General features: G+C 42.7%; 1 protein-coding gene across 7 annotated transcripts in view; it reads left to right on the top strand.

Moving 5' to 3' along the window:
- APC (APC regulator of WNT signaling pathway) overlaps nucleotides 1–23,837 on the top strand; it is a 146,302-nt gene extending 122,465 nt beyond the window's left edge. For all 7 annotated transcript variants that reach the window (XM_055123980.1, XM_055123982.1, XM_055123985.1 and 4 more), the window contains 2 exons: nucleotides 7,552–7,766; nucleotides 10,277–23,837. In XM_055123980.1, the coding sequence (XP_054979955.1) occupies nucleotides 7,552–7,766; nucleotides 10,277–16,952 (6,891 nt within the window). In that variant the 3' untranslated portion in view covers nucleotides 16,953–23,837. The remainder of the gene's footprint in view (nucleotides 1–7,551; nucleotides 7,767–10,276) is intronic.
- Nucleotides 23,838–23,875: the final 38 nt, after the last annotated feature.

The following is a 23,875-nucleotide window of genomic DNA, read 5'->3' as shown; positions in this document are numbered from 1 at the left end:
GGCCATGGGATTGGTATGATTGTCATCGCCCAGAGCCTGGTCTGCTGACCGACTGTTTGCCGTTCTTCTCGCAGAAGGAGTCAGCAGGAAAGCTGTTCAGCCAGTTTCTCACCAGAAAGCATCCTGGAGTCTTTCACACTCTCTCTGAGGTCTTTCCGATATATTTAGTATGTTTAATTACAGGAACTTACACCATTGCCAAATAGTTTATGACTTTATTTTTATTTATTTATTTATTTTTGCCTAAGAACCCCAACGTTCTACAAACAGCCTGCTACAAACCCAGAGAGCTAGATTAAAGAACACCCTGCTGCAAAGCATAGAAGGAGCCCCTATGAACAGAAAGACATGCGTGTGACCACATGAAGGAAGAGCCATGTTTAAAGATCATTCCTCTTTTAATTCATGTTTATATTTTTCAGAAATAAAAAAAAATTCAGCAGAAGTTCAATCAGAAGTTTAGATGCTCAGCTCTGGTTTGGGTTAGCTGTATTCAAGTTTGTTCTTTTTCTTCGTTCAAAGTAGCTGTCTGTATGAAGATCTGTTAGGTAGGCTTCTCCCTCTCTCAGCCAGGTGCACCACTCCTCGAGGTTGGGGGAACCTTCACTCCACCCTGGTCCCAGCCGGTGTCCTGCCACCCCTCCCTCTGTCACACAGTCCAACCTGTTCTTGGCCTGCAGCCTGCACCCCAAGTACTCCAGTTCACAAAACTATTAGTCACCGGGGGAAAAAAAGACCCTAAAAACCCTATTAGTCTATTAGTCACTTGCCGTTTATGTGTTAGGTATGGATAAAAGGCTTTTCATATTTGGATTTATCTATAAGAAGCCCCAAAATTTCCAAATGAGAAGAATCTCTACTGCCCCTCTCCTTCCCTGCGGTGTATCCCTTTCCCTGAGCCCATCCCCTCCAATTCCTGACTATCCTCCCAGTTTCTCTTCTCACACTGGTTCATCTTCTAGATAGACTACTTGGCTTTATCTTCTCCTGGGCCTGTCTTTGGTGCTGGCTGAAGAGCCCCATCAGGAAGCCCCAGCCCCTGCAGACTGGGAGGTCGGGAGCATCCCAACAGTGCTCTTCATGCCACTTCCTCCTCTGCTTCTTCACTCTCCTCGTCCCTACCGTCTAGTGAGTGGAGCCCAGGGACCCGCTCAGTTCTCTACGTGGCTTCGTTCTCCTGCCCTCCACCTCCCTTGTTGCCTTGAGCTCACCCATCTAAATTCTCGATGTTCTCTCTTCTCTCTGCACCTCCCACCTCGCCCTCTTTCCTGGGGTCCTGAAGCTGAGACCGGCCTCCTCACTTCTGATGGTGAAGGTGGTGCAGCTCTGCCATCTGTTTCTGTGAAGCAGTATCTGCTTCTGCTCCCAGACTGTTGAACTCAGTTCATTCTACATTGGCAAGCTGTTGATGACCAAGGCCCAGAATGTTCACTAGGAATTTCAGAGCATTTGTCCCCTCACCATTTCCCAGTGTTGTCCTTGTTCCCCTTCCCTCTCTCAAGTCTTTCCTTATTTTCACTTACCCTACCAGGAATGTTCATCTTCTCTTTGCTCTAAACCTACAGCTCATCTCTTCTACAGAGCTGCTCTTTTCCATTAACTTTCTCATTAGGTTAAATTCAGGGAACCATGATCATTCTTTCGAGCTAAGGTTGCTCATCTTAACTGACCTACAGCCACTTTTCAGAAAGAAACAACTCAGGGCCCTGGTGGTCTTCCTGTTTTTGTTTGCTTGTTTTTGGTTTTGGGGTCATACCCAGCTATGTTTAGGGCTTACTCGTGGTTCTACACTCTGGGACTACGCTTGGTGGGGCTCAGGGGGGGCATGTGGGGTGCTGTGATGGAACCCAGATCAGCTTCATGGAAGCAAGCCCCACACACACTGTACTGTCTGCTGAGCAACTGAAAGCACCTCCAGCTAGTTGTGCCCAGGCTACCACCACCAGCACCCCCTGGGGAGGGAAGGATCACCCGCACGGAGAAACACTGCTTTAGAGCACTTTTTCATGATTTTCTTTTTCCAAACAACAGTTGTTACCACCTCAAAGCACGCTGTTAGCTTACTTTTGTATGAACTAGAATGAGTGCTTCTAGTGGTGATGAAATAGATTCCTTTTATTATTTTTTTATAAAGTAGTTCACAATATTTTATTACATTTAATATTCAAACACCCATCCCACCACCATTACACCTTCCCACCACCGTATTTCAGATGTTTCCATCCTGAACCCGAATCCTTGCCCCAAATCAGAACCAAAATAATATATTTTGCATTGCATGGTATGAAAACCACTGAAAATGCTACAAAAAAGTATCAGTAGAGGAAAGAGTAAAGATTGTTGTATTTCACCCAGTGGCCACTAAGCCCTTCTGTAAGAGATCGCTAACATGTTGTTAAAGGTTGAGCCTTGTAAAAAAAATAATATTTCCCTCTAAGATTGGTTGCCTTAAAAAAACATATTTCCCTCTAAGATTGGTTGCCTCCTACTTGAACCTCATCAAATGTGGTTCGGTACTTTTGGAGTATGGGCAGGGTATGTTGTAAAAAACTAAGGCTCGCCGAGGGGCCAGTGCACTCCCAGGCTCTCCGGGCGGCTCTGTCTCACCGCCCGCGTTCGGTGCCCTGGAACCGCGGTGTATGGACTGGTTCGGGACGGCCGGTGGTCCAGGACAGGCAAAGGAAGAACGAGGACCAAGCTGGTTGCTGATTAGTTACCGTTTATTCAATCTTTCATCTTTCTCATCTCCCGCACTCCCAGCTCCGACCTCTCTCTGGATCTACTGCTGCCTCTCTCTGGCTTCTCTCTCTCCTCCTCCTTGTCTCTCCCACCTTGCCCTCTAGGCTACAACCAGCCATGTAGCAAAATCAACATAAGAAAGCCCTTCCTGAGGGCAGGGCATTCCAAAGCCCTTCCTCACTCTTAAGGTTTTTTCTTTTCCTTAGTCCAGGAACTTATTAACATCTTAATACTAGTTATTTTTGTATGGACATAGCAAGGGATACATTGAAGCTTGCAAGGCAGCTCTCCTGGCAACATCTTGCCACAGGCTCAGACCACAGCACTCAGGCCAGATTAATCATTCCTCACCCTAGCAGGGTCCAAATCTAGTATCACTGTTTGGATCATGACAGCATTTGTCCATGATCAAGCTCTTAACTTATAGTTAAGCATTAGGCACTTTGGCCAGGCCCATCTCGATGCCAGGGTAGCACACAACTCATCGCTTGCCCTGGGTCCTTCTTGTCCCACGTCGGGACCGTGCTTTGGGGGTGCTAGGAAGTAAGGGCAGCTGAGGCTTAGGTCAAGAGAACAGATGTCCTGGAGGAAAATATCATGTAGAGTCAAATGACTCCCAGGTTACAAAAGCATAACATTTGTTAAGTCTTCCTGTGTCCATACAAAAAGGACTTGCTCTGAATAAACTATGCAAAGGACTCAAGGAGAAGAGAAAAACATTATTTACAAGTCAACAAAACACTAAGAAAGAAGATACAAATAAACAAAGAGGAATAGGAGCACTGTACTGGGAGTAACCCAATAAACCTAAACTACGTGAGGCTATGTTATCCTACAGTATGTGGTATGAAGTGTGGATGAGGAGAGACCGCAAAGTCCAGGAATAGATTCACTCATGGGTGAGGCTCAGCCCGAGCATGTGGAGAGCCATGAACGTGGGGCAGTGGTTGAGTTATGAAGGTTTTTGGGTGCCGGGGCTGGGACGCTTGGGGCTAGGAGGGCTCTCACCCGCCTCTCCTCCAGGGCACCCCAAGTGAAACAACCTGGTGCAGGTTCTGGCGGCATGATTATGGCAAGCGTAATGTTATGCTCCTGTCCAGGAGAGGACATGTGATCTGGATGATGGCCGATGATGAGATTGTCTGGCGCCAGACAGAGGTGGCTTATGGGCGTGACTGCTGAGTTGTGCCAGATACAGGGCTACAGGCAGAGGATTTCCGTTCCTAATCCCGTTGAATCCAGAGTTCTCAGTCACAAAGTACCGCATACCTGGATTTTCCAGGGATTCACTCATGGGTGAGGGTTGGCCCGAGCTTGTGGAGAGCGGCCTTGAGTATGGGAGTGGTTGAGTTCTGGGACGGAATAGATTTCTAATGGACATTTGCTTCCTGGTTGAGTTTTAGTAAGAAGAATGACTGAGAGCACGATCATAGCAAATTCTGGCCATATTATCCTTAATTCCACATTCAGAGTGTTTTTGTGGGAATTTTAATTTGATTCTGCGACATTGTATATCAGGGAGTTCTGGGGGTTTTGTTTGTTTTTGTTTTGTCTGAATTCAAAGAAGACTTTCAGAGGAGAGAAAAGATGGGAAAGCCATGCAGGAAAGGTTGTGGGAGGGTCTCCTGAAGAGAATTTGGGAGAGGGCCAGAAGCCCTTCCTCTTTTGTGCCCTTGGGGGAAGATGGATTGGGGGAGCATCTGTAATGTTCCAAGAATGTGGAAGAGGGTGCTGAGATGAGTCCTTCTGGGGGCTGAACCTGGCAGTCTAGGTCGTCAGGCACCATTCAGGCCCACCGCTGACAACTTCATCCTGGCAGTTCTCTTTCTTGGGGCCATATCCCTAATCTCGCCCTGCCTGTTCCCCTTTGTCCCTATCATTCGTCCCCTTCAGCAGGGGACTCCAACAGCAGCAGGAGAATAGGGGGAAGAAATCATCAGATGCTTCCTTCTGAAAGTGGGTGAGGTGTCAGGGCACAGGTGGAGCCTGTGGAAGGGTCTGTCTGTGGGCCCTTTGAGGAAGGCAGATGGAATGTTCAGTCTGGGCTAGCCAGTCAGCAGTCAGGACAGGCTGCATGGTCACTGTATCTCAGAGTGCAGTGACGCGGCAGTCTTCAAAGTCTAGCTTCATTTATTTACTGGGTCCTTGTGACCACAATAAGCTGAAGGTTCTCTAAACTAGCTACGGAGCCTTATAAAGAAATTAAAATTCTTAGTCTAAATTTCTTATTGGCAAAAAAATAAAATACAGGGCTGGAGCAATAGTACTGTGGGGAGGGCATTTGTTTTGCATGCAGCCCACCAAGTTCTGTTCCCAGCACCTCATCAGTCCCCTCAGTGCAGAGCTAGGAGTAAGCCTGAGCACTACCAGGTGTGGGCCCCCCCACCCCCCAAAAAAATGGAAAAGGGAAAAAAGAAATACTCTTAACACTTGAAATTCTTTTTCTTTCTTTAGCCTTTCTTTCTTTCTTTCTTTCTTTCTTTCTTTCTTTCTTTCTTTCTTTCTTTCTTTCTTTCTTTCTTTCTTTTCTTTCTTTCTTTCTTTCCTTTTTTTTCTTTGGTTTGGTTTTTGGGTCACATGTAGTAGTATTCAGAGTTACTCCTGACTCTGCACTAAGAATCACTCCTGGCGGGGTCTGAGGATCATATTGGATGCTGGGGCTCAAATCCAGGTTGGCCACATGCAAGGCAAATGCCCTACCCATTGAACTATCTTTCTAACCCCGTTATACCTGAAATTCATTTTTTTTTCTATTTTTCACCCCTTTTATTGATTCACCATGAAGTACCGTAACAGAGCTTTCATGTTTGAGCTTCAATCATACAATCATCAAACACCCATCCCTTCACCAGTACACGTTTTCCACCACAAAATACCCAGTACCCCTCCCCTCCAATTCCACACTTATCCCTGCCTGTTTGGCAGACAGTTTGTATAGTACTCTTTTTATACTTTAGTTACCTTCGCTATTTCAAGCCAGTCCCACCACCACTCATACCTGCCAAAAAGGCAATGCTAGACAGTGTGTTTTGTATTGCTTGTTATGGATACATTAAAATTTTAATAATTAGGGTCAGGAGAGATAGCTGCAGCAAGTTGCTCGGGTCTCAGATTCATGTGTGTCTTTCTGGATCATGGCCGTGTGGGAGCTTAAGTAGACGGTGACCGGATGTGGGCACCATCTCAGAGTCCCATGGGGGCTAAGGGAAGAATGACTGACTCCTCCGTCGTCCCATGATAAGGCAGAGGGACAGCACCTGCCCCCATCTGGAGTGGCTTAGTGAAAATGGCCTATTACAAAGTCCAGAGCCATCTCTGCAGCAAGTTGCTCAGGTCTGAGATTTGTTTGTGTGTCCCACCTGAAATTCTTTAACTTCAGAACCTATACTGTTTAGAAAGAGCTGAGGAACTAGAGCTCTAAAACTGAAGTGAGATAAATGAGCTCTACAAAATAGCTTCAGGACTGTTTTTCAAGGTTAAACCAATTTGTTAGAAATTAGGATGTTTTGGGGGGGCTGGAGTGATAGCACAGCAGGTAGGGCGTTTGCCTTGCATGCGGCAGACCCGGGTTCGAAACCCAGCATCCCATATTGGTCCCCTGAGCACCGCCAGGGGTGATTCCTGAGTGCATGAGCCAGGAGTGACCCCTGTGCATCACCGGGTGTGACCCAAAAAGAAAAATAAAAGAAATTAGGATGTTTTAAAAATAGAGTTATAATTTCAGCAATATTTGTGCCTCTACAACTTTATCAGAGTTAAGGATTTTGAGTTTATATAAATTGACAACTTAAATATTTTCTTTCACTGTACCTACAGTTTACTGAAAACTTAAGACTTCTTTGTTTCTACATATACATTTGTTTTGCTTCAACATAAAATTATTAAAATATCTGACCCCAAAATACTTACAGGTTGAGAAGAAAATTGTGCCAAATAGAAACTGGTTCTAAATGTAATGATTCGGTTTAAAACAAGGTTTCTAGAGTTATATCCTGGTGTTATTTTGTTTTGGCTTGCTTTGGGGGTTTTCCCCCCAAAATTTTATTTTACTAAAGTATGAGTGACAATCCTGTTTTAATTGTCCAAATTAGCTTTCATTATCTAAACAGAAAAAACCAATGCAGTCTTGCAAGTTTTCGACCAGTTTGGAGGTAAAGCAAAATTATTTGTACTAATAATTTCCAATCTAGATTGAGAGAAAGAAAAAACAAAATGTTAAATTACCTGAGAAGAAAGCCAACTTCTACCCTAAAGAACTATTTATTTTGTTTTTTAATTCATTTTTACTTGGGGGACTCTTACGGAATTGGAGTTTTCCTAATATGCTTTCCAGGAAGTTTTGTGGTTACCTCTTTGAGTAATAAGTAGATGATGTATGTTTGCTAGACAGCTATATTGTACAGCTGCTTTGCGTCTTTCTGTTTTTACTCCTGCAGTATTAATCTTTCAACAACAATATTTACAGAGTTGGGAGTATTTAGCTGCTATTATCCTGAAAATGTTACTGTTTTATAATGTGTTCATATTCTAGTATGAACTCTTTTAAGATATGTGTCCTAGCCACATAAAGTTCTTAAAGGTTGTTGGCTTAATACTATTCTCTCTTGTTTCCTGGAGACGTCACTGACTTAAGTTCCATTTGGTGTATTATGAACGTTACTCTAATTGGGTAGTTCCAGATACATTACAAGTGAGGGGTGGGCAGCTGGGCAGATTAACAAGAATAATGATGTACTTAATAGAACTAAACTTAAGACAGTATGAGACAAATCCAGCTTTAGTTAGATGATAAATGTGCTGATCCTTCAATAGGAATCAACCCTCAAAAGTGTGCTGAGTGCCTTATGGAACCTGTCCGCACACTGCACTGAGAACAAAGCTGACATCTGTGCCGTGGATGGAGCTCTGGCGTTCTTGGTCGGCACTCTAACCTACAGGAGCCAGACGAATACGTTAGCCATTATTGAAAGTGGAGGTGGAATATTACGAAACGTGTCCAGCTTGATAGCTACAAATGAGGACCACAGGTAAACACAGTTGTCTACATTAGTTTTAAATGAATTAGGGGAGTATTCATATCCCATAAAGACTAAATTTTAAGTATTTTTCTGTTATAGTATGAGGTTTTGGGAGTTTTGTTTGTTTTGATTTGGGGGCCATACCTACCTGTGCTCAAGCTAACTCCTGGCTCTGTGCTAAAGCACTTCTCCCAGTGGTGGCTGTGGAGTATATGCAGTGTGTGGACCAGAGCTGCTTGGTCAGCTGCACGCAGGGCAAATGACTTACCTCTGTACTGTCTCTCTGGCCCAATAATTTAATAAAGTTTTGAACCAACATTTCTCTTTTTTTTTTTTTTTATTTTTGGGTCTCGCCCAGCGATGCACAGGGGTTACTCCTGGCTTTGCACTCAGGAGTTACTCCTGGCAGTGCTCAGGGGACCATATGGGATGCTGGGGATCGAACCCGGGTCGGCTGCGTGCAAGGCAAACGCCCTACCCACTTTGCTATCGCTCCAGTCCAACATTTCTCATTTTAGTGAAAATGCATCTTAATAATAATCCTCAGTTTACTCAGTGTATTTATTTTGTTTTGTTTTGTTTTTATTTTTTGTTTATGAGAAACATGGCAGTGCTCAGGACTTACCCTGGCTCTGTGCTGAGGGATCACTTCTGGTGGAGTTCGGGGGATCATATAAGATGCCAGGGATCTATCCCCAGTCTGCCTTTGGGGGAGAGCACATCCAGTGGTACACAGAGGCCATTCATTCCCCGATCTGCGCTAAGGGATCTCTCCAGGTAGTGTTTGGGGGACCATCGACAACAGGAATCAAGCAAGAGTTTGCCAGGACAAGCACCTTAACCCCTGTACTTTCTCTTTGACCACCATTTAATTTAATGAAATGGTGTTAGACTCTGTGAGGAATGTACAAACTTTTTTTTTGTAGGATAAACTCTAAGCTTTGTAGCCCTTTCTGCTGTGCAGAGAGACACCTTTTATTGTCTGTTTTCTGAAATTTACTGGCCCTGCTTGGTGCTATGGGTGCCTCCAGTGCTTCTCAGGGAATCCGTAAGCCTGCCTCTGTGGTATGCAAAGCCTTTGGAGCTATCCCGAAATTTAGGAGAGTGTGCTGGTATCACTGGGGGAAGGCCATGTTACAGCCTGTTGCACTCTCACCATCAGTCATTATTTCAATGTTTGTTTTGTTTTCGTTTATTTAGACACAGACACCAATGCTAAATATGGCAACGTTAATCTCAGTTACTATACATTAAACAGACTAGGCCTTTTTTGGGGGGAGAGAGGAAGTCACTACCAGCGGTGCATAGGGGTTACTCCTGGCTCTACACTCAGGAATTACTCCTGGCGGTGCTCAGGGGACCATATGGGATGCTGGGAATCGAACCCGGGTTGGCCACATGCAAAGCAAACACCCTACCCGCTGTGCTATTGCTCTGGCCCCAGACTAGACCTTTTTTAAGCCCCAAATTTATTCTGCTGATTCCCAGTCGTTATAGTTGCCATGAAGTGTTTTGAAAACTCATTTACTTTAGTTTTAGGGGGAAAAGATCTACACATACCACTTGCCAGATAACATTTGTCAAGGGGAACGGGAGCGCAACCAGAGCAAGCCAAAAAGATGACTCTGAAAAGTCAGTTTGCTGCATTCAGGGGGGTTACATTGTACTCCCTGACAACTTAGGGCTCTGTTCATCAATTTTGATCAGTTATTATGTTTGTTTGGTTTTGTTTGTTTGTCTTGTTTTAGGGCCTCACCCTACACTGCTTGGGGGTTACTTCTGGCTCTGCACTCAGGAATTACTCCTGATGGTTCTCTGGGGACCATAGATGATGTCAGGGATCAAACCCAGATCAACCATGTGCAGAACAAGCGCCTGGCTGGCTGTGCCACCAGTTCAGCCCCTATTGATTAGTTTTGTCTTTTCCAAAATGTCTTGGTCAGCATTTTGACACCATGTATAAATGATCACAAAGTCTCTGTCCAGCTTAAGATTTAGTGATATATTTATAGACATTAAGTTGGGAATCTCTGTCACTATGTAACTAAAATAAATGTATTTTCTCAGTAAAAAATTTTTGAAACTAGGGTCAGAGCGATCATATAGTTTGCCTTGGCCGCAACCAACCCGGGTTCGATATGGTTCCCCAGCACTACTAGGTGTGATTCCTGAGTACAGAGCCAGTAACCCCTCAGCATCACCAGGTATGACCCAAAAAAGCCAAGGAAAAAAACAAAAAAGAGAGATTGTTTAAAAGCTTTTTTTTTTTTCTGAAACCTGTTATTTCAGAATTCTAAGTGAATTACACATTTATGTCATTTGTTATGATAGTTGAGAATTTAAACAATACTAACCGAACTAACAGAAGAAGATGAGGAAATCTTGGACTTACAGTGTAATGTGTGATTATATCATGTCCTTTGTTAATAAGTTTTAGGAATTATCTTTAGATTAAATTTATTTCCTGTTTTGACTACAGATTTTGACCTTAATTTTTCAACCTTTTGTTTTTACTTCAGACAAATCCTAAGAGAGAATAACTGCCTGCAAACATTATTACAGCATTTAAAATCTCACAGTTTGACAATAGTCAGTAATGCCTGTGGAACCCTGTGGAATCTCTCAGCACGAAATCCCAAAGACCAGGAGGCACTGTGGGATATGGGGGCAGTAAGCATGCTGAAGAACCTCATTCATTCAAAGCACAAAATGATTGCTATGGGAAGTGCTGCAGCTTTACGGAATCTCATGGCAAATAGACCTGCAAAGTACAAGGATGCCAATATCATGTCTCCTGGTTCGAGTTTGCCATCTCTTCATGTTAGGAAACAAAAGGCCCTGGAAGCAGAATTAGATGCTCAGCATTTATCAGAAACATTTGACAATATTGACAATTTAAGTCCCAAGGCTTCTCATCGTAGTAAGCAAAGGCATAAGCAGAGTGGCTATGGGGACTATGTGTTTGACACCAGTCGACATGATGATAACAGGTCAGATGGTTTTAATACTGGAAATATGACTGTTCTTTCACCATATTTAAACACTACAGTGTTGCCCAACTCTTCATCAAGGGGAAGTTTAGATAGTTCCCGTTCTGAAAAAGATAGGAGTTTGGAGAGAGAACGAGGAATTAGTTTAGGCAACTACCACCCAGCAACAGAAAACCCAGGAACCTCTTCCAAGCGAGGTTTGCAGATCTCCACCACTGCAGCCCAGATTGCCAAAGTCATGGAAGAAGTATCAGCCATCCATAGCTCCCAAGAAGACAGAACTTCTGGATCTGCTACTGAAATACATTGTGGGACAGATGAGAGAAATGCATTAAGACGAAGCTCAACTGCCCACACACACTCAAACACTTACAACTTCACTAAGTCAGACAATTCAAATAGGACATGTCCAATGCCTTATAGCAAGTTGGAATATAAGAGATCTTCAAATGATAGCCTAAATAGTGTCAGTAGTAGTGATGGTTATGGTAAAAGAGGGCAAATGAAACCTTCCATTGAGTCCTACTCTGAAGATGATGAAAGTAAATTCTGCAGCTATGGTCAATATCCAGCTGACCTGGCTCATAAAATACACAGTGCAAATCACATGGATGATAATGACGGAGAACTAGACACACCAATAAATTATAGCCTCAAATATTCAGATGAGCAGTTGAATTCTGGAAGGCAGAGTCCTTCGCAGAATGAGAGATGGTCAAGACCCAAACATATTCTAGAAGATGAAATAAAACAAAGTGAGCAGAGACAACCCAGGACTCAAAGCACAACTTACCCTCTATATACTGAGACCACTGATGATAAACATCTCAAGTTCCAACCACATTTTGGACAGCAGGAATGTGTTTCCCCATATAGATCAAGGGGAGCCAATGGTTCAGAAGCAAACCGAGGAGGTTCTAATCATGGCATCAACCAGAACGTAAACCAGTCATTGTGCCAAGAAGATGACTATGAAGACGATAAGCCAACTAATTACAGTGAACGCTACTCTGAGGAAGAGCAGCGTGAAGAAGAAGAGAGAGCAACAAATTACAGTATCAAATATAATGAAGAAAAACATCATGTGGATCAGCCTATCGATTATAGTCTAAAATATACCACAGACATTCCTTCCTCACAGAAACCATCCTTTTCCTTCTCAAAGAGTCCATCTGCCCCAAACCCTAACCCTGAACACGTCTCTTCAAGCACTGAGAGCGCTGCTACACCTTCATCTCGTACCCAGAGGCAGAACCCACTCCATCCAGGTTCAGCACAAAGCAGAAGTGGCCACACTCAGAAAGCCGCCTCATGCAAAGTTCCCTCTATTAACCAAGAAACAATACAGACTTACTGTGTAGAAGATACGCCAATATGTTTTTCAAGGTGTAGTTCATTATCATCTTTGTCTTCAGCTGAAGATGAAATTGGATGTGATCAGACAACACAGCCAACAGATTCTGCTAATACTCTACAGATAGCAGAAATTAAAGAAAACAGTGGCACTAGGTCAACCGAAGATTCAGTGACTGAAGTTCCCACAGTGTCCCAGCACATTCGAGCCAAGTCAAGCAGACTCCAGACTTCTGGTTTATCAGCTGAATCAACCAGGCACAAAGCTGTAGAGTTTTCTTCAGGAGCTAAATCTCCATCAAAAAGTGGGGCCCAGACACCTAAAAGTCCCCCGGAGCACTATGTGCAGGAGACCCCACTCATGTTTAGTAGATGTACCTCTGTCAGCTCACTGGATAGTTTTGAGAGTCGCTCTATTGCCAGTTCTGTTCAGAGTGAACCCTGCAGTGGGATGGTCAGTGGTATTATAAGCCCCAGTGACCTTCCAGATAGCCCTGGACAAACCATGCCACCAAGCAGAAGTAAAACCCCGCCTCCTCCTCAGATAATTACAAACAAGCAAGAGGTACCTCAAAACAAAATACCTGCTGCTGAAAAGCCTGGGCCAAAACAAGCTGCTGTGCATGCTGCGGTGCAGAGGGTACAGGTCCTCCCAGACGCTGATACTTTGATGCATTTCGCTACGGAAAGTACTCCAGATGGGTTTTCGTGTTCATCCAGCCTGAGTGCTCTGAGCCTTGATGAGCCATTTATTCAGAAAGATGTGGAATTAAGAATAATGCCGCCAGTTCAGGAAAATGACAATGGGAATGAAACAGAATCTGAGCAGCCTGAAGAATCAAATGAAAATCAGGAAAAGAAGATGGAGAAGCCTACTGATTCTGAAAAAGACCTTCTAGATGATTCTGATGATGATGATATTGAAATACTAGAAGAATGTATCATTTCTGCCATGCCAACAAAATCTTCACACAAAGTCAAAAAGCCATCCCAGACTGCTTCAAAATTACCTCCACCTGTGGCACGGAAACCAAGTCAGTTGCCTGTGTACAAACTTTTGCCGTCACAGAACCGGTTACAAGCACAAAAGCATGTTAGCTTTACACCAGGAGATGATGTGCCACGAGTCTATTGTGTCGAAGGGACACCTATCAACTTTTCTACAGCTACATCTCTGAGTGATCTAACAATAGAATCCCCTCCAAATGAGTTAGCTGCAGGAGAAGGAGTTAGGGCAGGGCCACAGGTAGGTGAGACTGAGAAGCGAGACACCATTCCCACCGAAGGCAGGAGTACAGATGAAGCCCACAGAGGAAAGGTCTCGTCTCTCACTACACCCGAATCAGAAGACAGTAAAGCAGAAGAAAGCGATATTCTTGCAGAATGCATTAACTCTGCTATGCCCAAAGGAAAAAGCCACAAGCCTTTCCGGGTCAAAAAGATAATGGACCAGGTCCAACAGGCCTCTATATCTTCATCTGGAACTAACAAAAATCTAGCAGATAGTAAGAAAAAGAAACCAACTTCACCAGTTAAACCTATGCCACAAAACAGTGAATATAGGACTCGTGTCAGAAAAAATGTCGACTCAAAAAGTAATTTAAGCGCAGAAAGAACTTTCCTTGACAACAAAGATCCAAAGAAACAGAACTTGAAAAATAATTCCAAGGACTACAATGATAAGCAACCAAACAATGAAGATCGAATCAGAGGAAGTTTCGCTTTTGATTCACCTCATCATTACACACCTATTGAAGGAACTCCATATTGTTTTTCACGAAATGATTCTCTGAGTTCTCTAGATTTTGATGATGATGATGATGTTGACCTTTCCAGAGAAAGAGCTGAACTAAAAAAGGGGAAGGAAAATAAGGAATCAGAAGCTAAAGTTACTGTCCACACAGATCTAACTTCAAACCAGCAGTCAACTACTAAGACACAAGCTGTTACAAAACATCCAGTAAATCGAGGTCAGTCTAAACCCATACTGCAAAAACAATCTACTTTTCCCCAGTCGTCCAAAGATAGAGGGGCAGCAACTGATGAAAAATTACAAAATTTTGCTATTGAAAATACCCCAGTTTGCTTTTCTCGAAATTCCTCTCTAAGTTCTCTTAGTGATATTGATCAAGAAAACAATAACAGTAAAGAAAATGAGCCTATCAAAGAGAGAGAGACCCCTGATTCACAGGGAGAACCAAGTAAACCTCAGGCATCAGGGTACGCCCCTAAGTCATTTCATGTTGAAGATACCCCGGTTTGTTTCTCAAGAAACAGTTCTCTCAGTTCCCTTAGTATTGATTCTGAGGATGACTTGTTGCAGGAATGTATAAGTTCTGCAATGCCAAAGAAGAAAAAGCCTTCACGACCCAAGGGTGATAATGAGAAGCACAGTCCCAGAAATATGGGTGGCATTTTGGCAGAAGATTTGACACTTGATTTGAAAGATATAGAGAGACCAGATTCAGAACATGGCTTATCACCTGATTCTGAGACTTTTGATTGGAAAGCCATTCAGGAAGGCGCCAATTCTATAGTGAGTAGTTTACATCAGGCTGCTGCAGCTGCCTGCTTATCGAGACAAGCTTCATCCGACTCAGACTCCATCCTGTCACTGAAATCAGGAATCTCTCTGGGCTCACCATTTCATCTTACACCTGACCAGGAGGAGAAACCCTTTACAAGCAATAAAGGCCCACGGATTTTAAAACCTGGGGAGAAAAGTACACTGGAAACTAAAAAAATAGAATCTGAAAATAAAGGAATTAAAGGAGGGAAAAAAGTTTATAAAAGTTTAATTACTGGAAAAGTTCGATCTCATTCAGAAGTTTCAAGCCAAATTAAACAGCCCCTGCAAACAAATATGCCTTCAATCTCTCGAGGTAGGACAATGATTCACATTCCTGGAGTTCGAAATAGCTCTTCAAGTACTAGTCCTGTTTCTAAAAAAGGCCCACCTGTTAAGACTACGTCCTCCAAGAGTCCTAGTGAAGGTCAGACAGTTGCTACTTCTCCAAGAGGAGCCAAGCCACCAGGGAAGTCAGACTCAAGCCCAGTTCCTAAGCTGACCGCACAGGCAGGTGGACCAAATGCAGCACCGTCAAGGTCCAGAGAGCCTGCTCCTGCGAGATCTGCCCAGCCGCCACTAAGCAGACCATCAAGGTCAGGCTCCAGAGAGCCTGCTCCTTCAGGACCTGCCCAGCCGCCACTAAGCAGACCATCAAGGTCAGGCTCCAGAGAGCCCACTCCTGCAGGACCTGCCCAGCCACCACTCTCCAGGCCTGTGCAGTCTCCAGGGAGAAACTCGATTTCTCCTGGCAGAAATGGAATAAGTCCTAACAAATTCTCTCAACTGCCAAGGACATCATCCCCAAGTACTGCCTCAACAAAGTCCTCAGGTTCTGGGAAGATGCTATATACTCCCCCAGGGAGACAAATGAGCCAGCAGAGCCTTACTAAGCAAGCAGGCGTATCCAAGAATGGCAGTGCTATCCCAAGAAGTGAATCAGCCTCCAAAGGACTAAATCAGATGAGTACTAGTAATGGATCCAACAAAAAGGTAGAACTTTCTAGAATGTCCTCAACTAAATCAAGTGGAAGTGAATCTGACAGGTCAGAGAGGCCCGTCTTAGTACGCCAGTCAACTTTCATCAAAGAAGCCCCTAGCCCAACCCTAAGGAGAAAATTGGAGGAATCTGCTTCATTTGAATCCCTTTCACCATCGTCCAGACCAGGTTCCCCAACTCGGTCCCAGGCGCAGACTCCAGTTTTAAGCCCATCCCTTCCTGACATGCCCCTCTCTGCACATTCTTCTGTTCAGGCTGGTGGGTGGAGGAAGCTCCCACCAAATCTCAGTCCCACTATCGAGTATAGTGACGGAAGGCCAGCCAAGCGCCACGACATAGCACGCTCGCACTCCGAGAGTCCTTCCAGACTGCCCATCAATAGGTCTGGAACCTGGAAACGCGAGCACAGCAAGCATTCATCCTCCCTTCCGAGAGTAAGCACTTGGAGAAGAACTGGAAGCTCATCCTCAATTCTTTCTGCTTCATCAGAATCCAGTGAGAAAGCAAAGAGTGAAGATGAGAAACAAATGAACTTTTCTTCAAGCACCAAACCAGCTAAAGAAAGCCAAGTATCCACTAAAGGAACGTGGAGAAAAATAAAAGAAAGTGAAATTTCTCCCACAAATAGTACTTCTCAGACCACTTCCTCAGGTGCTGCAAATGGTGCTGAATCAAAGACTCTAATTTATCAGATGGCACCTGCCGTTTCTAAAACAGAGGACGTTTGGGTGAGAATCGAGGACTGTCCCATCAACAACCCTAGATCTGGAAGGTCTCCAACAGGAAATACTCCCCCAGTGATTGACAGTTTTTCAGAAAAGGGAAACCCAAACACTAAAGACTCAAAAGAGAATCAGGGAAAACAAAGCATGGGCAACGGCAGTGTCCCTGTACGTACTGTGGGTCTAGAGAACCGCCTGAACTCCTTTCTGCAAGTGGACGCTCCAGACCAGAAAGGAACTGAGGTGAAACCAGGACAGAGTAACTCTGTTCTTGCATCTGAGACCAGTGAAAGTGCTATAGCTGAGCGGACCCCTTTCAGTTCAAGCAGCTCGAGCAAACACAGTTCACCTAGTGGGACTGTGGCTGCCAGAGTAACTCCTTTTAATTACAACCCCAGCCCAAGGAAAAGCAGTGCAGACAGCACTTCAGCCCGGCCATCTCAGATCCCGACCCCTGTGAACAACAGCACGAAGAAACGAGATTCAAAAACTGACAGTACAGAATCCAGTGGTACTCAGAGCCCTAAGCGCCATTCTGGGTCTTACCTTGTGACGTCTGTGTGAAGGAGCTGGAGGAGGGCACTAAGGAGATGACCGTTATGTCCACTTGAACTGCTATGTCGAATTTCTGTTTCAAATGAAACTGTAAAAGATGTTTGTAAATAGGTTTGATTCTTGTTGGAAGGTTCTGTTCTGGAAGCCATATTTGATAGTATAATTGTATTCACTGGTCATATTTTGGAAGACACTCTTGGTAGGAAGCAAATGGTAAAGCCAAGTTTATCTGTACAGTATGTTTTACATGTATTTAAATAGCATCCCGTCCCATAATTCTTTAATTATTGCTTGTCTTAAAATAACACTACAGATAGAAGATACGATATATTGCTGTTATCAGTCATTTCTAGATTTAAATTCACTAAACTTAACATCAGGGAGAAATGGTATTTATGCAAAAAAAATTGTTTTAGTCCTCATGATTCCATCTAACATCATAATTAATCATGTGGCTGTGAAATTCACAGTAATATGGTTCCCGATGAACAAGTTTACTCAGCCTGCTTTGCTTTAGTGCATGAATGAAACTGGTGGTTCAATTTCAGAAGTAATGATTAACAGTTCTGTGGTTATCTGATGTGCATTTAGATAGGTACAGTGTAACAAATCATACTATTTTGTGCTCAAAACAAAAAATGCTGTGTAACTGTAAAACATTGAATGGAAACTATTTTACCTGGACTAGATTTTATCTGAAAGTAGGTAGACTTTTTTGCTATGCCGTAACTTGTTGTATATTCTAGTATTTGAGTTGAGAAGGCTGCTCTTATTAATGAGACAGAAGTTTTGTCTCAGCAGAGACTAAATGAACATTTCAGAATAAATTATTGCTGTATGTACATTGTTACTGAAATGGTATTTGTTGGAAGGTTCTTATTTTACATTTGTATTAATAATTGTCCAAAAGATCTCTTTTAAAACCTTATATAATTTTTTCCAAATTCTATGCATTAAAAGTAAAATTCCTCGGGGCCAGAGCGATAGTACAGCGGGTAGAGCATTTATCTTGCACACGGCCGACCTGAGTTCAATCCCCGGCATCCCACATAGTCCCCCAAGCACTGCCAGGAGTAATTCCTGAGTGGAGAGCCAGGAGTAACCCCTGACCATCACTGGGTGTGACCCAAGGGAAAAAAAAGTAAAATTACTCTTACAGTAACAAAAAAAGGAGAGCGAGATTGTTGGCATTTAACAACCCCATGCATTGGCACTTAATCATTGCTGAAATTTGTTTTTCTTATATGTGATTAGCACTTCTTTATGTTAAATATTTTTCCCTTAGATTTTTTTTTCCCCTTGTTCCACTGGAATTGATGATACGAAATAGATTCATGGAGCTGCCTAGCACAGGACTAGGGCTTATATATAGACTTTGTTTTCCTAAATAGAATTTTATACTCAAAACATCTATTATGCTTAGGGCTGTAGTCTCTTCCAAGCCTGTCTTGGAGTACAACTTCATCTTCTCCCTGGTACTGCTGGGTGTAGAATGAACATTTTTATCAGCTGGTATGTTACGGCCAAATTCCAGCTGCCAGATATAATCAGCACTTTGCCATGCTCAGAAATGCAAGTCACATGAAATGTTAAAAGTTAAATGTTAAAAAATCCTTAAGCTATTCAGAAGACTATTTTTTAAAAACCCTGCCGAAGACTTTGTGTTTAATGAGTAGTTTTGTGGGACATGTGTGTCTGTGTATCTTCCTCACACAGAGGGAGAATCCACCTTGTGAAGGAAGACAGATTGATAAGCTTATTAACAAATAGATTTTCCCAGAAATTCTTATAGAAGATTAGAAGGTAAGAAAGGTGTTAATGAATGAAAATTTGTTTTTAATGATTAAATTCATGCAGTCTGTCTTTGGGGAAATGAACGTTATTTAGGTCAGGGGTCACTGGAAAGGGAGGCTAAGAAAGTCTGCCTGGGACCTTGAGGTCACATCGTGGAGTATATTCTATACTCCTTACCTGTGCTTAATCACTTACAAGTTTGAAGCTGATTTTTAAAGCTAACATATAGTAAAGTGCTTTGAGAACTCAGGTGTTCAAGCCCAGCACCCACACTCTTTCCACCGTACTGTTTTTCAAACTCCTTGGTTTACTTTGGAATAGATTTAGATTTAAATCTTTGTCAAATTTTATTAGAATGAACTAGTTTGTGAATAATACGAATAATTTATTCTATTTATATTCTAAAGGATTGCCTTATCCAACAGGTGTAATGGGTGTTGGTATGATACATGCATGTAGGTAATATTTCTTTCCTCCTCTTCTAATCCTGATTTTCTATTTTTATAAATTAGCTGCATGTCAGTTTTTATAAATCACTTCAGATACATTCATGGAAAGAGATGTAGCTCAATCAGAATACAGTTGCCTTTACAAGGCAAGAGACACTCAATGTGGATATGAGGGGAAGGTGCCTTCCACATGCAGAAACTCAGGAACCCCTGACGGCAGCCGCTGGGAGAGGGCCTGCCGCTGCCTACTGTTGGACATCTCTGGACAGAGGTCATAGCTCTGAGTTAAGTCAAGGGGCAAATCTCAGTTCTGCCTTCATAGGGTGCTGCAGTAATACCAGACTGAGTGCTTCCTTTGTACTCGTTACAGATGCACACAGGGCTCAGTGTTCTGGGCTGTGATGCCTAAGAGGAATAGGGAGGTTTCTATTTTTTCAGTTGCAACAAAAAATCTCTTGAAGTGGTTTTCCAGCTAGAGTGCATTTGGACCGAGGAGTGCTTAAACACAGAAAAGACAATTGGAAATGACCCTAGATTCTGGCCTTTCCATGGAGTTAAAGAATATGCTATTTTAATAGATCTGCAGGGAATGTGATACTGCTGTTCTGGGTTACTGAGAGTTACTGGGCCAGATAGTACAGAGATTTAGGCCATTCCTTTGCTTTGCGTCCCTGGCACCACCAAGAGTGATTCCTGAGCACAGAGCACCTCTGGGTGCGGCCCAAACTCCAGAAAAAGGGAAGTGTTCCTCTGACTCAGCCCCTTGAGTGATGCTTTCAGTTCTGGCTGTTTCTCTGTCCATTCAACAGCTAGACCTTTAAACTAACAAATTTCCTTCTCATTTCATAGGAAATATTTGGCACAGTCTGTCTTAATTCCCAGTAGTAGACTGGCAAGAATTAATGAGGAAGTAATTCTGAAGGTACTGACTGTCTGAAACAGTTACCGTCATGCATTTCAGCAAATAACAGTTCTGGGTTTGCAACATTCAGACAAGATTAAAAAGGAAAAAGAAATTCTAATGAGAAAGTAATTGTTTTAGATAAAGGGAAAGTTCCCTGTCTGTTAATAACACTGTGTGTGACTTAACAACCAACTACAGCTGATCAGACTGTTTTGGAGGGTTGACTACAAGCTACAAAGGACAGTTGAAGAGGGAAACAATAAAAGATGGTCGGTAAAGATTAGACAGTTAGACAGCACTGTAAGGCCAGCAAGACTGTCTTGATTGCATAAAATGACGTTGTCACCACAGGTTAAGTGAAGAAATGAGTCTTGCCAAGGATGGAAGCCAGTCGCTCTATGACATTATCTGTCATCACAGATTCCTAAGGTAGCAAAAGAATAGAGTGCCAAAAAAAATGCAAAAAGTTAATTGCCAAGAGCTAAATTGAGTCATCAGGTAATTTACCAAATAATATGGCAAAAGTTGTGAAAGGTGAAATAGCATATATAAACTTCTTTTGTAAGAAACCTGCATCTCTCATGCTAACTTAAAAATACTATTTTATAATGTTGAAACGTACAGACTAAACAACAGTTCCTTTCCTGTATTCTACTATGTTCTACAGTCTGTAAAACTATATTCTGTTTTTTGTTAGGTCACTGATGCTTCTTTCAACCTGTATGTTCCGTGTGTTTACTGTTGCTCTTGGTGCTAATACACTTTCTTTCCTTTATATTCAGGATAGCTCTTTATTAACATTTGTGACTTTTTAGGTTTTGTGATTATCACTTCTTTCAAATTAAAAATACTCAACACAGTGTATACTAGTGAAGGTGACCAATGAATATAAAGTGCATCAGAGAAAAATAACTATTGAGAACAATGTCAAACATTCCTGCCCCACCTGCACCATGCTTTTGGAATCCAGGCCATCTCCCTTTATTCCTAGCACTGCAACCAGGTTACCCAATCTTGCCCACCTGTGGCTGTTTCAACGTGGACTGGATGACGCCCTTGGTGAGTCTTCATTCCCTGCTGGCCAGTGACTGGAGACGCTGTTGCCTGATGTGGGCGGGGGCAAGGGGAATGGGAGATGGACTCTGCTGCTCCCTGTCAGGTGAGAGCCACAGGGAAATCTCAGGTTTGTGAGTGCTGTTAAGATCCCAGCAGTGTGACTGGCATGAAGCTAAAACTCAAAACCAGGAGAGCAAGGGGTGAAACAGGGATGGAGCCTCCTACAGAGCAAGGTGGAGGCCAGGCGCCCCCAGTTCTGGTGTTCCCTCAGCCCTGCCCCTTCCAAGACCTGTTTTTCCTGTGTTTGGGGCACTCATGGATGTTATTTCGTGGATGTTAAATTAACAGAAAACGTGATTTAGATACATCTTGGGTTTTTTCTTTTCAAACAGAAAACTTTGTAAGAACATCCATGGGAATAAAGGAATACAGTGCATACCAAAAATGGTAAAGTGGACTGGCTTCTGATTGCAATACTAAATTCTGAAAAAAGTACAAAAGAATTCTGAAACCAGCTAAATGTGTTTTTCTGGAAAAACATAACAAATTAGAAAGGAGGGAAGATATAAGGCCATGAGTTCTTTGGGGCATGGAGGTGCTCAGGCCCGTCTGGCACTGTCCCGAGGCTCTCCGGTCATCATCTGGATTCAAATTACAGTCAGCAAGTTGTTTCAAACAAGATGTTCACTTAGAATATTAGGTAGCTAACAGGGCTGAATGAGAGTTAGTATTTGGAGCTACACATCAGCACCAGGTTAAAGAGCTTTCCCTGCACAAGACTAGCCCAGCCCTAGTTTGACCCCCTTCCTGGAGCATCACCAAGTATAAACCAAAAATCACCCCAGGGAAGAAAAAATCATAATTCGAAGCTTAATTTTACTCTTATATTCCAGATATTCCCACCCAAAGAGGAAATCAGTTAAAGGGAAGTGAGATCTAAGAACATGCAAGCTTTCTAGTCCAGGCCTAGTCTAGTCTAGGCCTAGTATTAACTAGGCCATGTTAATACTTTTTAACTTAAAGTATGCTAAGTTGGGGCTGGAGAAATAGTACAGGGGTTTGCCTTGCATGTGGCTGACCCTGGTTCAGTCTCCAGTACATGTCACCCCAAAACACTCCCAGGAGTGATATCTAAGCACCACTGTGCAGGCCCCAACCCAAAAGATTACATGCTCACATATAAACGAAAATTTTCTATTTAGTAGTCACCCCATCCAAACCAATAGGAGAAAGAAAAAAAGATACTTGAACATCAAAGAACTGGGGAAATTGAAGAGGCCTAATTAGTTGCAAAGAAGCATAAAAGGGCAGAGTAATATGAAATTATAAACTTATTAAATATCCTGAGTAGAGTTGTTAAATTCTGTATCTGTATATTATTAGCAAAAGATACACAAAATTAAAAGCATACTTACAGAGGTGAATGGAAAAACAAAATTGGTAAAGGCATTTATGTCAGCATGTAATTCCAAGTTAGAAGTATTAAACAAAAGAGGAACATTGGCTATGATTTTATTTAAATACCAATGATATATTTGGAACAGAATTACAAAGAAAAAATGACAATCCTGCTTTGTCAATCCGGAGCAGCAGGTAGGGCCTTGGACACAGCCAACCTGCTTTCAGTTCCTAGCGCCCACCTCCCCCTCCAGCACCCTCCAAACCCTGCTAGGAATGATCCCTAGCACAGAGCCAAGAGTAAGTACTGAGCACAACTAGATATAACCCCAAAATAGAAACCCCTGGCTCAAATGGAAGCAGTCAGATGTAAATGGTTTGACCCCCACAAAAGTGACTGGGGCTGGGAGAGTCCAGAGAGTGGAGAGCTTCCCCTGTCCGTGCCTGAGCTGGGTTCTGGCCCAGCAGCTCATGGTTCCTGGAGACTGTCAGGAGTGATCCCTGAGCACAGTTGTGCCTGCCCCTCTACCCCTCTCAGTTGTTACTATGTAAATCAGTACTTACATAGAAAAGGAATGAGTTTGCTTAAGATTCTCAGAAGGTCCTTTTCTTTAACTAAGGACATTGATAGATTTACTGACTTAAGGGTTTGTGAAGCCACTCCTGGGATTCTAACCCTGGGAAAGGGTTAGAAAATACGTTGTAGGAGGCAGGAATTTGAGATACTGGGGCTACTCAAAAAATACTCGGAGGGATTGAGAGACAGGGATAAGAAAGGGAAAAGACAGCAGAAGAAAAATGAAGGAACTTTGCAGGGTAGTAGCATGGCCACGGTGATGGCAGTGACTATTTTAGAAACTGACACAAATTCAGCAAGAACCTTAAAGTACTGGCAAAAGTCTCTTCCATAGTAATACATCATTTGTTTTCAATATTCAGAATTAATTTTAGGGCAGTTGACATGATATTGACCATCACAATATCAAATTATTTAGATCTAAGTATAGAGTTTTTTCAATTCTTTATATTAATTTGGTTTGACAGAATACGTTCTCAAATAGTTAAATTTTTTTTAGGAAAGCTAAGATGGATATGAGATATATTTTCTAAATCTTTAAAATTTTTCTTTCGTGCTAAACATAATTTGGGTAAAAATATTGTTCATATTTTTTTCTCAAATGGCTAAAAAATTGAGATTGCAGAACTTTTTCCATCTAGTTAACTTATTTCCTACCTTGGTGTTTGTAAGGTTCTGTTTTTATCCTTGAAATAAAGAAATTTCACTGGCTTACATCCAGCTGTGTATCTGTTCTCTACAACCCTCTCTTCTA

Source organism: Sorex araneus, chromosome 1 (genome assembly GCF_027595985.1).
Source record: "Sorex araneus isolate mSorAra2 chromosome 1, mSorAra2.pri, whole genome shotgun sequence".
Classification (NCBI taxonomy): domain Eukaryota; kingdom Metazoa; phylum Chordata; class Mammalia; order Eulipotyphla; family Soricidae; genus Sorex; species Sorex araneus.
The sequence above is the reverse complement of the archived record's forward strand: the minus strand, read 5'-3'. Positions and strand labels throughout refer to the sequence as shown.